Below are 17,239 nucleotides of genomic sequence, written 5' to 3'. Positions count from 1 at the left end.
TGATGGTACATTTACAGACTTTGTGTTTTCCAGTATTGATGAGCCATGGGTGGGAGGAGAGAATTTAATGTCACTTGTCCATCACATCACCCAGACTCCTGCAAATATCAAGGGTATCAGGTAAGCGAAACCACTTTGATATTTTAATGCTACAATTATCTTTTCCTAGGATGGGCAGGCATTGTTTCATATGGAGGGTGATCAACAAGCTTACATTAACTGGGCACTATAGGCAGAGCCGGCCTTAGGCATAGGCAAACTAGGCAAATGCCTAGGGCATTTGGTATGCTTTGGGGCACCAGCAGCTTCTGCTGATTAAAATGATATGCAGCATGCCTATATTCTGTGTGTGACTGCGGCTGTATCTGCATACGAAATACTACATTGCAGTGTATTCCTGGAAATCACTGTAATGTAGCATTTCATATGCAGATACAGCCGCAATCGCACACAGAATATAGGCATGCTGCATATTATTTTAAACAGCAGAAGCTGCTTGTGCATCCTAGCCACATAGTAATGCAGATAAGATGCATTTTCAGAAACAAAAGGCGCCCGACGTTAGCAGAGCTGCCAGATGACTCATGCCAGGCATCTCCTGCAGAACTAGTGGCGGTGCTATGGGGCACCAGCCAATATCTTGCCTAGGGCATCATAATGGTTAGGACCGACTCTGACTATAGGCTACAATACTAATGTACTGTATGTTCTTCTGCACTCACGTTTCCCGCATGGCTGTATATACAGTATATCTTCTCCTGAGGTCATTGATTTTCAATTGTTGATTTGTACTGAGCTCTGCAGCACTAGACAGTGGGGAAAATACCACACACAGTACAAGTCAGATATAAATAAATGCAGACATGAAACTTAAGGGTAGGGAGGGCCCTGCTCATTTCCGAGCTACATTCTTATTGGAAGAGGACACATCTGACACAAGAGGAGTGGGCGTGGCTCAGAGTGGAGCTTGGGACAGGTGTTCTACAGTGGGTAGTACAGGTGGGAGTAGCACAAGCTCTAAGGAGATGGGTTTCCAGAGAGCGTATACAGATTGAAGGCTGTGGAAGAATATGACCAGATATGGTGGACATGGGGAGCCAGAGTAGGGATTGCAGAGTGGTATGAGTGACAGATGGGGAGCTGCGAGAGAAAAAGATCAATCTTGCTGCACCATTTTAAATCGATTTAAACAGGGATGGGTGGGTGTGGGCTTTCCAAATGGGGGTCCCAATTACCCCCTTACAGACACTTTTGTGGCTATCATGATAATTTTAAGAACTTCCATTGTATGATTTATTTTTTAGCATTGAGTCCACAGACCTAATATAGGATTTATTTCTATATGATGATCTTAGGTCTATTCACGAAGCAGTGATAAGAGAGGAGAAGTGAGCCAGTGGAGAAGTTGCCCATGGCAACCAATCAGCATTGAAGTAACATTTAGAATTTGCATACTATAAAATTATACAGAGCAGCTGATTGGTTGCCAAGGTCTGGTACTTTATCTCCAAGGCTTAGTAAATAGACCCAAAGTCCTGTAATTTTGAGTGGGAACAAATAATACGTGTGGATGAGAGACGCAGATCTTGTGCAGAGCGGAGAGGTTGTGTTAGTGAAGTAATGAAGTATTACTGCTATTAGTGCAGTAATATAGAGCAAAGGTGATAAAATGTTTATACTGTTTAAATGTAGAAACAAAATATGTTGAACTTTATGGTGAATATGTTACGACTATGGCCCTAATTCCGAGTTGTTCGCTCGCTAGCTGCTTTTAGCAGCCGTGCAAACGCTATGCCGCCGCCCTCTGGGAGTGTATCTTAGCTTAGCAGAAGTGCGAACGAAAGGATCGCAGAGCGGCTACAAAATATTTTCGAGCAGTTTCTGAGTAGCTGCAGACCTACTCCTAGCTAGCGATCACTTCAGACTATTTAGTTCCTGTTTTGACGTCACGAACGCGCCCTGCGTTTGGCCAGCCACGCCTGCGTTTCCCCAGGCACGCCTGCGTTTGTATCTGACACGCCTGCGTTTTTCAGCACACTCCCTGAAAACGGCCAGTTACCTCCCAGAAACGCCCCTTTCCTGTCAACTACTCAGCAGCCAGCATTGCGACTGAAAAGCGTCGCTAGACCTTGTGTGAAACTACTTCGGCTGTTGTGAAAGTACTTAGCGCATGCGCATTGCGCCGCATACGCATGCGCAGAAGTGCCGTTTTTTTGCCTAATCGCTGCGCTGCGAACGAAAACAGCTAGCGAACAACTCGGAATGACCCCCCATATGCCTAAATTCTTCTTGTAAAGTTACTTTCATCTTTGATATAAGAAAGGCAAATAAATTGGTAATTTAATAAATTGAGGTTTCTTTTTTGTCATCCAGCATATGTGAAAATAAAGTTACCATAAAGCTGAACGGTTGGGTAGACAGTAAGGACAGGAGGTAAGAAATGCGTTTAGATGTGTTTTTAAAGCGCAAGTAACTAATTTACATTAAAATATATGGAGATGTGTATAATGCTGAGCGGGATAATATACATAAAATAACTGGAGTGTTTATACCAGGGTGGTTCATTAAATAAGGTAACAAGACCTTTCATTACGTACATGTCTAATCATTTGTTCCAATGGTACACCAAGGTATCTATCCCAGTACAGAAGAAATCACTGTCAAGCAGGACCATCGCTGTTCTGTTCTTCAGCAAACTAACTCGAATGCGTCTGTGCTCCTGAATCAGACCTTCTATGCAACACAAATTGTCATCTTTGTTGGACGTGCTTGGCCGTCCGGAAAGCTGCTCATCCTGAGCGTCTGCCCTGCCATTATCAAAGGCATTACACCAAACCCAAACCTGTTCCCGTAACATGACATTATCACCGTGCACCTCGACCAGTTGGTGATGAATCTCAGCCGCTGATGTGCCCTCATGATGCAGAAATCTACCTCAATGTGTGACATACTTGCCTACATTGTATGTCTCCTCTCCGGGAGAAGCACGGAGAGGAGACGCTGCAGTAGTCTTCGGGGGGCGGGGGCGGATGGTGACATCACCAAGCCCCGCCCCCACATCTGCAAATGCCGCGATTCGCGGGTCCGTGGGAAGGGGGTGGAGTTAAAATGACGCAATTTGCATAATTTTAACCCCTTCCCCACCCGACGGACCCGCAAAAACGGGAGATTATCTCTCCATCCTGCTCGCATCACTAAGGTACGAGCAGGATGCGGGAGACCTGCCCGCTCTTCCGGGGGTGCGGGGGGCTACCCCAAAAAACGTGAGCCTCCCGCAGCTTCCGGGAGAGTAGGTAAGTATGATGTGTGACCATGTTTCTGCCAGCTCTTACACCTGATGCTGGGACTGTATGACTGATATGAGGCGAAGCATAATTGCCGGGAGGGAAAACAGCGGTCGACCTGCTCTGGCATGGTGGGAAATTAGAAAGAAATAGAGAACATTACACACGTAAGAGGTCTGTTACCTTACTTATTGAACCACCCTCGTACTTCATTTTCCTGTCCACCACTTATCTGCAGAAGGTAGCTGTGTTAGGTGTCTCTCTCTTAGAGACATACAGTATGTATCAATTATCGGGTCTTATTCCCAATAATTGTAATTTCTTATTTCCACTACTCACAGCAATAATAAATTAACATTTGTATGTAGTTGAGTGTGTCAAAATACACACAAAGGGACAGGGGCTCTGAAAGGAGCCTGTCCATATGGGATCCGGTTAGGATCCCGGTGGTCGAGATCCTGGCAGTCAAAATAGTGACGCCGAAATCCCAACACGTTTTGGAATGCATCCCCACAAGGTACGCAACACCGACGCCAGGATCCCGACCACCGGGATACCGAATGATCATCTGCGGAGCCGCTGAAGAGGTAAGCCACGGGGGATGGGGGGGGGGGGGGAAGGATGTTAGGTTTAGGCTGCGGGGTTAGGGTTAGGCTGGGGGGAGGGCGGGTTAGGTTTAGGCTGCGGGAAGGGGGTTAGGTTTAGGCGACTTCGGGGAAGGTTAGGGTTAGGTTGCGGGGTGAGGAAGGGTTAGGTTTAGGCTGCGGGAAGTGGGGGTTAGGTTCAGGCACCATCAAGGAAAGTTTGGGTTAGGCTGCGAGGGAAAGGGAGGGTTAGGTTTTGGTGGCGCAGGTGGGGAGGGTTAGGTCTTGGCTGCGAGGGTGGGGAAGGTTAGGCTTTGGCAGCGGGAAGGGAGGGTTAGGAGGTCATAGGTGGAAGGTAAGTATACTTACCTTCCCCCTGTCAGGATGCTGCAGTTGGTATTCTGACCACTGGCAACCCAGACACCGGCATTTCGACAAAAAAACACCCCACCATATATTATGCAGGTCTATTGGCATGTGTGTATGTACACTGGCTGCAGGAACTGATATAAATGACAAATTTAAATGCCCATCCAGTTTTGACGTCTGACCTGACATATGAGGCGGACAGTTAGTAAGTGTGTGTGCTTGGGCCTCTCTGTTGGCAGGTCGGTTGTACAAGTCGGCTAGGTGTGTACCCAGACCAAGGGTGGAATTCAAATGTTTGAAAAGTCGGTTGGGTGTCTGTTTTCTCCTGTCTATTAGATAGGAAAATACAGACTCCCAACTGACTTTTCATACATTTGAATCTCCCCCAATGAGTATATTTCAGTTTAAAATGATAGTTATTGTCCAGTTACCCAGGAAGAATGAAGACGTGTCTTCAGTAGACATCTGTAACATTCTCTTTATTTTCCCATTTCAGCAAAGGATCACATTTTCAAGCACTGAGATCATTAAGGTATGTTATTCTGATCAGGACTGTACAGTTCTATTTCTTTACATCCTACAGATACTCGTAGTGCACAAGGTATAGATACGTCATCATTGCTCAGTCCCTCTCGGCCCACCAGGTCCCATGTGACTGTACTAGCATCATGGGCGGGGAAGGGGGGGTTGCATCTTTTTTGCTGAAAATTTATCGATATGGACGCACCAGTAGACTGTGCTGATTAACTTGAAATGTGACACTTCTATATCTGTGTGCTACTGAGTCTCTGAATCTGCATACGATGTGCTACAATGCAGCAGCCGCAGCTTTTTTTTACAATACAAGCTCCATTGTGCTCCATATACAGACTCATACACAGATATACTAGTATCAAATTATTGGGCACCGTCTCCTGGTGCATACTAGTCATATTGCGTTGTGACTAAGACCTCATTTTTGGCAAAAGAAGTTGGTAGTAGAGTTGCGTGGGACCTGGCGGTTCACTTGTGGCCAGGAATTTCACGCTGCGTGGTGTAGTAAGGCTAGATGTATGAGGACACATCTGTATTGTGTATACTGGTTAAGAGAACCCGGATTCATAGGGGGGTATTCAATTGTTTGAAAAGTCAGTTGGGTATCTGTTTTTTCCTATCTAATAGACAGAAAAAGCAGACACCCAACCGACTTTTCAAACAATTGAATTCCACCCATAGAATGTGAAGATTATTTACTAGGGGTAGGACCGGCCAGTTTTGGTAGCAGGTGTCTAAACTATCCCCTTTTGTCCAAATGGTAATTTTTATTATTACAGTATATTTAATTAATCTTATTTTTTATCCAGGTTTAATCTCTGCGGACTGGAAATATATAATCTGGATTGTCTAAACCCAGTAATTAAGAATGGTACATGTCTTACGGAGTTGAAGTAAGTTGGATGTTTACAATATATTTGATATATAAACTGTTATATAAAGGGATGTATTTTACCACTGCATTACGGAGTAATAATGAATTGTAGAATAAGAGATTCACCCCCTATATAGATGAATCAGTTTCAGTCTAATAAAGGTGTTTCTTTTTGGCAATGTAATTTATTCTAAGGCCCAGATTCTCAGCCTTCCAACGCTAAAAGTCAATTTTTGGAAACATATACCTAGGAAAAAAATAGCAGTATAGAAGGAAAAAGTGAAAAAAAGGAAATCATTGGACAAAGGTGGTCATTCCGAGTTGTTCGCTCGTTGCCGATTTTCGCTACGGAGCGATTAAGGCAAAAATGCGCATGCGGATGGTACGCAGTGCGCATGCGCTAAGTATTTTTGCTCAAAACTTAGTAGATTTACTCACGCCCGAACGAAGATTTTTCATCGTTGAAGTGATCGTAGTGTGATTGACAGGAAGTGGGTGTTTCTGGGCGGAAACTGGCCGTTTTCTGGGAGTGTGCGGAAAAACGTGGGAGTGTCTGGAGAAACGGGGGAGTGGTTGGCCGGACGCTGGGCGTGTGTGACGTCAAACCAGGAACGAAACGGCCTGAACTGATCGCTATTTGTGAGTAGGTCTGGAGCTACTCAGAAACTGCTAAGAAATTTCTATTCGCTATTTTGCGAATCTTTCGTTCACTATTCTGCTAAGCTAAGATTCACTCCCAGAGGGCGGCGGCTTAGTGTGTGCAATGCTGCTAAAAGCAGCTAACGAGCGAACAACTCGGAATGAGGGCCAAAATACTAAGCCCCAGATTTATCAAGCCTTAGAGAGTGATAAATTGCACGGTGATAAAGTACCAACCAATCAGCTCCTGTCATTTTTCAAACACAGCCTGTGACATGGCAGCTAGGAGCTGATTGGCTTGTACTTTATCACCATGCAATTTATCACTCTCCAAGGCTTGATAAATCTGGGGCTTAGTATTTTGTCCAATGATTTCCTTTTTTTCACTTTTTTCTCCTATCTTGCTATTTTTTCCTAGGTTTATGCTTCCAAAAACTGACTTTGAGCATTGGAAGGCTGAGAAGTCTGAACTTTACTAAGATATTTAGCAATATCAGTTAATTATGGTGGTCATTCCGAGTTGATCGCTCGCTAGCAGTTTGTAGCAGCCGTGCAAACGCTATGCCGCCGCCCACTGGGAGTGTATTTTAGCTTAGCAGAAGTGCGAACGAAAGGATCGCTTCAGACCTACTCAGCTCTTGCGATCCCTTCAGACTGTTCAGTTCCTGTTTTGAAGTCACGAACGCGCCCTGCGTTCTCCCAGCCACGCCTGCGTTTTTCCAGCCACGCTTGCGTTTTTACGAACACTCCCTGAAAACGGTCAGTTGACACCCAGAAACGCCCACTTCATGTCAATCACTCTGCGGCCAGCAGTGCGACTGAAAAGCTTCGCTAGACCTTGTGTGAAACTACATCGGCCGTTGTGAAAGTATGTCGCGCATGCGCATTGCGCCGCATACGCATGCGCAGAAGTGCCGTTTTTTTTTTTTGCCTCATCGCTGCAAAGCGACCGATTGCAGCTAGCGAACGACTCGGAATGACCACCTATATGTCAAAGACTTTCACTGATTTTTAAGAAGGTGAAATATAATAAAAACCAGAAACTCCATGTTTTCCAACCTTTTGAAATAGTCTCCTTTGTATTAGGCCACGTTCTTTATTTTGTGCAATACTAAGGTCATGTCCTATTACTTCTAATAAATATGCTACCACTCCTCTTCTGTCCTCACAGCTTATCGCACAATTGTCTCGGTGATAGAGGCGTGCAGATCGTTGCAGGGTTTCTGGGTTCCCTTCCGGCCCTGAAGATGATTAAGTGAGTAATTTCTCATTCTCATATGTGCTGCATACTATTACATTACTACAAATCAGAAACACCTACATTCCCTGCAATGAGAACTCAGGGTCTGATTCATGTTTGTAAGTAAAGGAAAAAAGCAAGCAACTGGGCAAACCCATGCTGGACTGCAGGTGGGGCAGATGTAACATGTGCAGAGAGAGTTAGATTTTGGTGGGGTGTGTTCAAACTAAAATCTAAATTGCAGTGTCAAAATAAAGCTATCTAACATGTGTGGGCTACATGCAAAAACAGCCAGTATTTACCCTGCACAGAAAACGTATAAAGGGATTTACTCCCCTTGCATGGTAACGTGGTTTGATCCAAACACAAATTTGCTTGCTTTATTTACAATCATGAATCAGGCCTTCAGTTCCCTTCAGTAAAGGTGGGTACACACTTAGCGATAAATTAAACAACATGGCTTATGTTGACCCTTTCTGAGCGACATTGTTTACTTTATTGCTAAGTGCGTATGCCGCCGTCCCCGTCAAGCGATGCGCGGCCCTGTGGGTGGTTAACGCCCCTCGCTGTCGGCCGTGCATGCAGCTCAATTTGGACTGTCGTTTGCATATGGCTCAGTGTGTACGCACTGCCGCTGACCGCCCCGGCAAGGAAGGGAACACACTAGGTGACGTCGCTCATAGAGCACCTTCAGAGTGCACCTGTCACAGGAGTGCTGTATACGGGAACATAAAGATAACATACTGCGTAGCCGGAGGAGCAGCACACGACGCACTCTCCAATCTTTATACGAGTGTCTAGTGTTCCACCCAGTGATAACGTTTTGTGCAGTTCTTATTCATAATTGGCTTGATTCAGGCTGGTCGCAATGAGGGAAATCATGCAATGTACCTATGTTTGGTACACAGTGAGCATGCGCAGGACCTGTACAGCGCATGTGCAGTATGGTCCCTGCGTCACTGCTTGCAAAGCGGCTGCAGACGTCAAGTCATTGACAGTCTGCAGCTGTTTGGGGGCGGGGAGAGGGCAGCGATGGTCTCCGTTTAACAAAACTGAGGTGTGTTGACTCCGTTATGTAGGAGTGCTGAGGACAGGGTCTGACGGTACTGGAGCTGCGGCGGCCGGAATGCGCAAACCTCAGTTTTCTCAGCGGGCTGATGGTGTCACAGAGTGATCTGATGCTGCGTCCTCGGATCCTATCTCAGCGGGCTGGTGGTGTCACAGAGTGATCTGATGCTGCGTCCTCGGATCCTATCTCAGCGAGCTGATGGTGTCACAGAGTGATCTGATGCTGCGTCCTCGGATCCTATCTCAGCAGGCTGGTGGTGTCACAGAGTGATCTGATGCTGTGTCCTCGGATCCTATCTCAGCGAGCTGATGGTGTCACAGAGTGATCTGATGCTGCGTCCTCGGATCCTATCTCAGTGGGCTGGTGGTGTCACAGAGTGATCTGATGCTGCGTCCTCGGATCCTATCTCAGCGAGCTGGTGGTGTCACAGAGTGATCTGATGCTGCGTCCTCGGATCCTATCTCAGCGAGCTGGTGGTGTCACAGAGTGATCTGATGCTGCGTCCTCGGATCCTATCTCAGCGAGCTGGTGGTGTCACAGAGTGATCTGATGCTGCGTCCTCGGATCCTATCTCAGCGAGCTGATGGTGTCACAGAGTGATCTGATGCTGTGTCCTCGGATCCTATCTCAGCGAGCTGATGGTGTCACAGAGTGATCTGATGCTGCGTCCTCGGATCCTATCTCAGCAGGCTGGTGGTGTCACAGAGTGATCTGATGCTGCGTCCTCGGATCCTATCTCAGTGAGCTGGTGGTGTCACAGAGTGATCTGATGCTGCGTCCTCGGATCCTATCTCAGCGAGCTGATGGTGTCACAGAGTGATCTGATGCTGCGTCCTCGGATCCTATCTCAGCGAGCTGATGGTGTCACATAGTGATCTGATGCTGCGTCCTCGGATCCTATCTCAGCGGGCTGGTGGTGTCACAGAGTGATCTGATGCTGCGTCCTCGGATCCTATCTCAGCAGGCTGGTGGTGTCACAGAGTGATCTGATGCTGTGTCCTCGGATCCTATCTCAGCGAGCTGATGGTGTCACAGAGTGATCTGATGCTGCGTCCTCGGATCCTATCTCAGCGAGCTGATGGTGTCACATAGTGATCTGATGCTGCGTCCTCGGATCCTATCTCAGCGAGCTGGTGGTGTCACAGAGTGATCTGATGCTGTGTCCTCGGATCCTATCTCAGCGAGCTGGTGGTGTCACAGAGTGATCTGATGCTGCGTCCTCGGATCCTATCTCAGAGGGGCTGGTGGTGTCACAGAGTGATCTGATGCTGCGTCCTCGGATCCTATCTCAGCGAGCTGATGGTGTCACAGAGTGATCTGATGCTGCGTCCTCGGATCCTATCTCAGCGAGCTGATGGTGTCACATAGTGATCTGATGCTGCGTCCTCGGATCCTATCTCAGCGAGCTGGTGGTGTCACAGAGGTATCTGATGCTGTGTCCTCGGATCCTATCTCAGCGAGCTGGTGGTGTCACAGAGTGATCTGATGCTGTGTCCTCGGATCCTATCTCAGCGAGCTGGTGGTGTCACAGAGTGATCTGATGCTGCGTCCTCGGATCCTATCTCAGCAGGCTGATGGTGTCACAGAGTGATCTGATGCTGTGTCCTCGGATCCTATCTCAGCGAGCTGATGGTGTCACAGAGTGATCTGATGCTGCGTCCTCGGATCCTATCTCAGAGGGGCTGGTGGTGTCACAGAGTGATCTGATGCTGCGTCCTCAGATCCTATCTCAGCGGGCTGGTGGTGTCACAGAGTGATCAGATGCTGCGTCCTCAGATCCTATCTCAGCGGGCTGGTGGTGTCACAGAGTGATCTGATGCTGCGTCCTCGGATCCTATCTCAGCAGGCTGGTGGTGTCACAGAGTGATCTGATGCTGTGTCCTCGGATCCTATCTCAGCGGGCTGATGGTGTCACAGAGTGATCTGATGCTGCGTCCTCGGATCCTATCTCGGCGAGCTGATGGTGTCACATAGTGATCTGATGCTGCGTCCTCGGATCCTATCTCAGCGGGCTGGTGGTGTCACAGAGGTATCTGATGCTGCATTCTCGGATCCTATCTCAGAGGGGCTGGTGGTGTCACAGAGTGATCTGATGCTGCGTCCTCGGATCCTATCTCAGCGGGCTGGTGGTGTCACAGAGTGATCTGATGCTGCGTCCTCAGATCCTATCTCAGCGGGCTGGTGGTGTCACAGAGTGATCAGATGCTGCGTCCTCAGATCCTATCTCAGCGGGCTGGTGGTGTCACAGAGTGATCTGATGCTGCGTCCTCGGATCCTATCTCAGCAGGCTGATGGTGTCACAGAGTGGTCTGATGCTGCGTCCTCGGATCCTATCTCAGCAGGCTGATGGTGTCAGAGTGATCTGATGCTGCGTCCTCGGATCCTATCTCAGCGGGCTGATGGTGTCACAAAGTGATCTGATGCTACGTCCTCGGATCCTATCTCAGCGGGCTGGTGGTGTCACAGAGTGGTCTGATGCTGCGTCCTCGGATCCTATCTCAGCAGGCTGATGGTGTCACAGAGTGGTCTGATGCTGCGTCCTCGGATCCTATCTCAGCAGGCTGATGGTGTCACAGAGTGGTCTGATGCTGCGTCCTCGGATCCTATCTCAGCAGGCTGATGGTGTCACAGAGTGATCTGATGCTGCGTCCTCGGATCCAGCAGTGGATCACACATACATGTAGGAGATGTCTATTATACCAGGCGCCTCCTGCTGCATTACTATATGTGAGCGTCGCAGGAAGCGGCAGCTACAGTATGCGTAATACAACTGCACCTGATCAGGCCCCATGTTTTTAAATATGACAGATATATGACACGTATAATATACATGGATCATAAACTAGTAATAAACATTACAGCACGTAATATACAAGACAACATTTTCTTTTAAGTCTAGCAAATCCTGTAGTGAAGCCGCCAAGCTGGTAAACCCAGCGAGTAGATCACCCATGGCCAAGATGGGAAAACGAAACTGGAGTCAGCGCAAGTGTGTGTTTTGCCGCCAGTCCACTACCTATTGCCACCAGTGTGTCATGGCTGCAGGATATATGTTGCGTATAGACTTGTAACTGGCAATATTCTGCTAAGGGCCTCCCATCATTTCTGTACTGCGGGGGAACTCTGCACCTAACCACTGTCTAATTCTGCCTCTGTGACTATGGCCCTCATTCCCAGTTGATCGCACGTAGCAACTTTTTGCTGCTGGTGCGATCAACTTGACGCCGCCTATGGGGGAGTGTATTTCAGCATAGCAGGGCTGCGATCGCTTGTGCAGCCCTGCTATGCTAAAAAGTTTCCTGCAAAACAAGACCAGGGTCAGACCTACTTACCCTGTGCGACGGATCCAGCGACGAAGGTCCCGGGATTGACGTCAGACATCCACCCTCCAAACGCCTGGACACGCCCGCGTTCGGATCTCCACGCCCGGAGAACAGTGAGTAGACGCCCCGGAACGGCCCCCCCGCTGTCAATGTTCTTGCGATCGCGCTAGCGATCACTTTCCTCTTTGTTCCATCCGCTGCCTGGCGACAGCCGTCGCCGGGCAACGACGCGAGCGTTGCGCCCGCCGCGCATGTGCAGTTCCGTCCCGTTCGCACCACAGCGAAGAACCGCTGCGTGCGAACGGGTTGGAATGACCCCCTACATGCCTCCATTCTGCTCTTCACATTCGTAAGCAGTCCCTGTCCTTACAGTCACACCGGATCAATACCATCATCTCCTAAATTATTCTGCTCTGTCCTTATTTATCATTTATTTTATTATTTATTATTTATTACCAGTTATTTTTATAGCGCACACATATTCCGCAGCGCTTTACAGAGAATATTCGGTCATTCACATCAGTCCCTGCCCCAGTGGAGCTTACAATCTATATTCCCTATCACATGTACACGCACACACATTCATGCTAGGGTTAATTTTGTTGGGAGCCAATTAACCTTCCAGTATATTTTTGGATTGTGGGAGGAAACCGGAGTACCCAGAGGAAACCCACGCAAGTACGGGGAGAATATACAAACTCCACACAGTTAGGGCCATGGTGGGAATCGAACCCATGACCTCAGTGCTGTGAGGCAATAATGCTAACCATTACACCAGGCCTGGCCAACCTGTGGCTCTCCAGCTGTTGTAAAACTACAAATCCCATCATGCTTTGCCACAGTTTTGCTTTTAGAGAATGCTAAAACTGTGGCAGGGCATGCTGGGACATGTAGTTTCATAACATCTGGAGAGCCACAGGTTGGCCAGGCCTGCATTACACCATCCATACTGCCCATAAGACCCGACCCGTTAGCACACAGCAGTTTATCGCTGCGGTGCGAACGGTTCCGGAATGCGCATGCGCGGCGGCCGCAGTGCACGTGCGCGACGTTACCCGGCAACAGGGGTCGCCGGGTTACGTTGAGTCTAACAAAGAAAGCTGTTGCAGAGCCGTTATCATCCTCCCATATATTAACAGGACAACACATTTTATTTTTGCAGACTTGTTTTACCCCAATACTGTAATAGCAAGGCACACTGAGTATAATGTAAGCTTTAAGTGATGTCTAAAGCTGGACTGTAAAGTCTAAGGGTGTCATTCCGACCCGTTAGCACACAGCAGTTTATCGCTGCGGTGCGAACGGTTCCGGAATGCGCATGTGCGGCGGCCGCAGTGCACGTGCGCGACGTTACCCGGCGACAGGGGTCGCCAGGTTACGTTGCGTCTAACAAAGGAAGCTGTTGCAGAGCCGTCCGCAAAGAAGATTGACAGGAAGAAGGCGTTCCAGGGCGGATCCGAACCGTTGGCTGCCGTATTCGGGGAGTGGTAAGGAAAACGCAGGCGTGTCCAGGAGAACGGAGGGCGGATGTCTGACGTCAAAACCGGCCCCAGCATCGCAGAGATCATCGCACAGGTACAGGTCTAGTCTTCTTTTGCTTGAAATTTTTTTAGCTTAGCAGGGCTGCACAAGTGATCGCAGCCCTGCTAAGCTAAAATACACTCCCCCATTGGCGTGGACTAGTTGATCGCAGCAGCAGCAAAAACTTGCTGGCTGCGATCAACTCGGAATGACCACCTAAAGCTTGTATCTCTCTCTCTCTCTCTCTTTCTCTCTCTCTCTGTCTCTCTCTCCCTCTCTGTCTCTCTCCCTCTCTCAGCAGGATGTATCAAGCATGAAAGTGCTGTAAAACCTCAGAAAGCTTATTTATTTTGTTTTAGAGGTTTACTGCAATACAATACATATGGATACTCATATGTATTGAAAAGATCTAAAGCAGATAGCGTTGATATCTGGGGGGGAACCCACTGCACGTCTAGCACCATCGAATGTTATGGAGCAGCGCTGTGCCCATATACTGTACATCATGCTCCAGAATGCATAACTTTTTGTAGATAGTGTCGCCTGGAGAAGCCTATGGCTTCTTTTTGCAAAAACTCCCCAGAGAGGGATCCAAAGGACTCTGTGGGTGAAATGTAATAGCCCGTTTGTGAAATGGCAATCCTTTACATGACAAGACCAGGTTGGTTCCTACGTTGGAAGAGTATTGATGCATACTGCCATGGAAAAATGGCAGAATACATGTGGGATGTATCTTGGTCAAATTGCTATACGAGATATATCCTGTTGGGGGTCATTCCGACCTGATTGCATGCTGCCGTTTTTCGCAGCGCAGCGAACAGGTCACTACTGCGCATGCACCGCAATGCGCAGGCGCGTCGTACGGGTACAAAGAGGATCGGTGCTGGGCGATGGATTTAACGAAGAATCCATTTGCACAGCCGATTTCAAGGAGATTGACAGGAAGAGGGCGTTAGTGGGTGAGTGTTTGGAAAAGCGCAGGTGTGTCCAGGCGTTTGCTGGGCGGGTGTCTGACGTCAATTCCGTGACCAAAAAGACTGAAGTGATCGCAAGGGCTGAGTTAGTCCAGAGCTACTCAGAAACTCGAAAAAACTTTTTTGTCCCTCTCGGCTGCACACACGTTCGCACACTTGCAAAGCGAAAATACACTCCATCAGTCCATCTTCAAATGTGCTCAGCAAGTCACTTGAATTTACAGTATACAGATAATATATATGATATTAAAATGAAGACATGTTTACATACATTATTGCCCACATTCCCAGTACCTGCTGTAGAGGTTGTCGCGTGGATGGCTCATTTCTCCATATATGGTGGAGTTGTCCCCACAGAACTCTGACGGGTGGTAATGTGTGTTATTAGCACCCTTCTGGGCGCAAGTGTCCAGCTCTCTCCTAAACATTTTCTTCTTCCCCTAAGCGTCCTTTCCACATCCCGTCACCAAAATAAAGTGGACATATGTCTCAGCTGTCACCTGCCAAATTGCTGCTTCCTAGAAACAGTCCCTTGCTTCTACTTTACATGACAACACATCCAGGATCTGGCACATGTTCCAGACGGAATTCATGATGAGGATTTTACAGCACTCTTCTTTCTCCTTTAGAAAGGTCTGGACACCTAGGGGTAAATTTACTAAGACGGGAGTTCTATTTAAGATGGGATGTTGCCCATAGCAACCAATCAGATTCTGCTTCTCATTTATCTAGCACCTATTAGAAGATAATACCTGGAATCTGATCGGTTGCTATGGGCAACATCCCATCTTAAATAGAACTCCCATCTTAGTAAATTTACCCCCTAGGGCCTCATTCCATAACCTAAATATACCCTTCTGATCTCTGGTTTCCCTCCTATACCCCCTTTGATCTGATTCTCCCTTAGCTCCAGGATTCTCACGTCCGCCCTCTGCCACACTCCCGTCCTTTAATGCAAAATTTCTTTCAGTTGCAGACATTACATTTCTAAATACACAGTTTTATTAAGCACTGATGCTGCTGTTAACATTCTGATTGGCTACAGGCTGTCCTACAGTATGTTCAGTCCTTACCTAGCTGGTGTCTGCTGGAATGTACATTGGCATAGCAGATGCCAGCTTGGTCATGTTTCTCCAAAGCCGCAGGTAATGGTGACCCCCGTGGATCTGCTAGTTGGAAGAACGAAGTTTAATATGATAAAAATTATTGATGGATTTTTTATTCTTTCAGTTTTGTGCTTTCACTAGTTAGTGTCTGTAAAAGGGATATAAATGTACTCTGTAGAACTAGTCTTGCTGGTATAATTATCTCTCACTCTTTGCTTTTTACAGATTGGCTTCTACACAGATGTCCCATGTCGGCCTAACAGCTCTTACAGACAGCCTGATTCATTGCAAATCAGTCCAAAATATTGAGTAAGTTTGTTTCAGCTCCTAAACGCAAATCTATGTGGAGCAGCTGTGGTGAATCCGGTGGTACCCAGCAGATGGATCCTGGGAGTCACAACCTGTGGGAGCCTTGCCACAGAACCCATTGCCATCATTCAGCGTGGCCCTGGTGACAACCAATCTCTGTGCTGTAGTGGTTGCTGAGGTTACTGTCTATTAGTCAGAATACCATTCAATTTCATAAGTTGGCTTTAGAGCTTGACACTTTGCCAACCAGTGTCCCCTGAAATTGGGAATGGCCAAAGCCTAGGGGTTCCGGAGCAGCTATCTTGGGCAGCCTTGACAACTATTGAACCAGTTGAGTTTTTTCTAAAACTACTGTTTTCAGTTTTTATCTCATATTCTGAAATATTTTGTACCAAGTCCACTTTGATTTAGGGGCTGCTAGTAACTTTTTTTAAGCAAGCTCTGATTGAAAAGCACCAGATTCCAGTATTGGTGAATGATTCCTGGAGCATTTGTCTGGTTCAAGAGTGTTCCCCTTCATTTAAGCCGCTCATAACTTTATTGTGATTACATAAACCTTTTACATAAGCTAGCTTATCACTAAATAAAACCACACCACACACTGAAATAAAGACACGTACACAGTAGCTGGAGTTAAAGGTCAGACGATGTTTATTAATCGCTGACCAACTCTTTAAACTAATAATTGAGGCCGAATTAGAATTGAATTGAATATATATTAACTTTAGTTTGGAGGATGGCAAACAGAAAACCGCTGCCAAACACCAGCACCCGTCACCTAGATGACAAACCACCAAACCAAGGAGGGGAGTACACATACCCCGCCTCCTTCCCGCATAACCCGCATTGTGCTGGCCTTACCCCTCTTTCTCTGGCAAACGTTCGGTTCCCGCAGGGGAACGTCTAAATGTCCAACCGCAAGAAAAGGACACACCTGCCGTCCATTTAAAGAGGGAGCCCCACAATGACCACTTATGCCTGTGTGACAGCTGGTTGGCAGCGATTTCCCGCCAATCTGGCTTTCAATAGCCCACAGCAAGAACAAAACAAAAAAAAAAAAAAAAACGTAGACGCATTCTGGGAGGGCGGGCGGGCATAAACTGAAAGGCAAGAGGGAGTCTAGCAAGATGGCCACCCCCTATATACTAACCTAAGACCCTCCTCTTCATCCTGATGCACAACCCCTTAAACCAATAGGAAAAAACCAACCGGGAAAACTGATCTGCCTAGCAACTGCTTAGTCATTTAACAACCAATCACAAAAAGTTGATCGCTTATATGGCCTCAGGCTTATGCAGCCTTCAGCTTATCTAAGCCGCTCATAACTTTATTGTGATTACATAAACCTTTTACTTAAGCTAGCTTATCACTAAATAAAACCACACCACACACTGAAATAAAGACACGGACACA

At 47.4% G+C, this 17,239-nt stretch overlaps 1 protein-coding gene across 6 annotated transcripts in view; it reads left to right on the top strand.

The window, feature by feature from the left end:
* The window catches only part of NLRC5 (NLR family CARD domain containing 5), a 253,349-nt gene that overhangs the window by 97,463 nt on the left and 138,647 nt on the right, over window positions 1-17,239 (top strand). For 5 of the 6 annotated variants that reach the window (XM_063945766.1, XM_063945765.1, XM_063945768.1 and 2 more), the window contains exons 29-34: window positions 34-120; window positions 2,374-2,433; window positions 4,734-4,769; window positions 5,581-5,664; window positions 7,456-7,539; window positions 15,743-15,826. In XM_063945766.1, coding sequence (XP_063801836.1) covers window positions 34-120; window positions 2,374-2,433; window positions 4,734-4,769; window positions 5,581-5,664; window positions 7,456-7,539; window positions 15,743-15,826 — 435 coding nt within the window. Of the gene's footprint in view, window positions 1-33; window positions 121-2,373; window positions 2,434-4,733; window positions 4,770-5,580; window positions 5,665-7,455; window positions 7,540-13,324; window positions 13,481-15,742; window positions 15,827-17,239 lie in introns of those variants that run through there. The other variant, XM_063945770.1, reaches the window with a different exon arrangement.

Source organism: Pseudophryne corroboree, chromosome 11, assembly GCF_028390025.1.
Source record: "Pseudophryne corroboree isolate aPseCor3 chromosome 11, aPseCor3.hap2, whole genome shotgun sequence".
In the NCBI taxonomy this organism is placed as follows: Eukaryota; Metazoa; Chordata; class Amphibia; order Anura; family Myobatrachidae; genus Pseudophryne; species Pseudophryne corroboree.
This window is presented reverse-complemented; position numbering and strand designations above follow the sequence as displayed.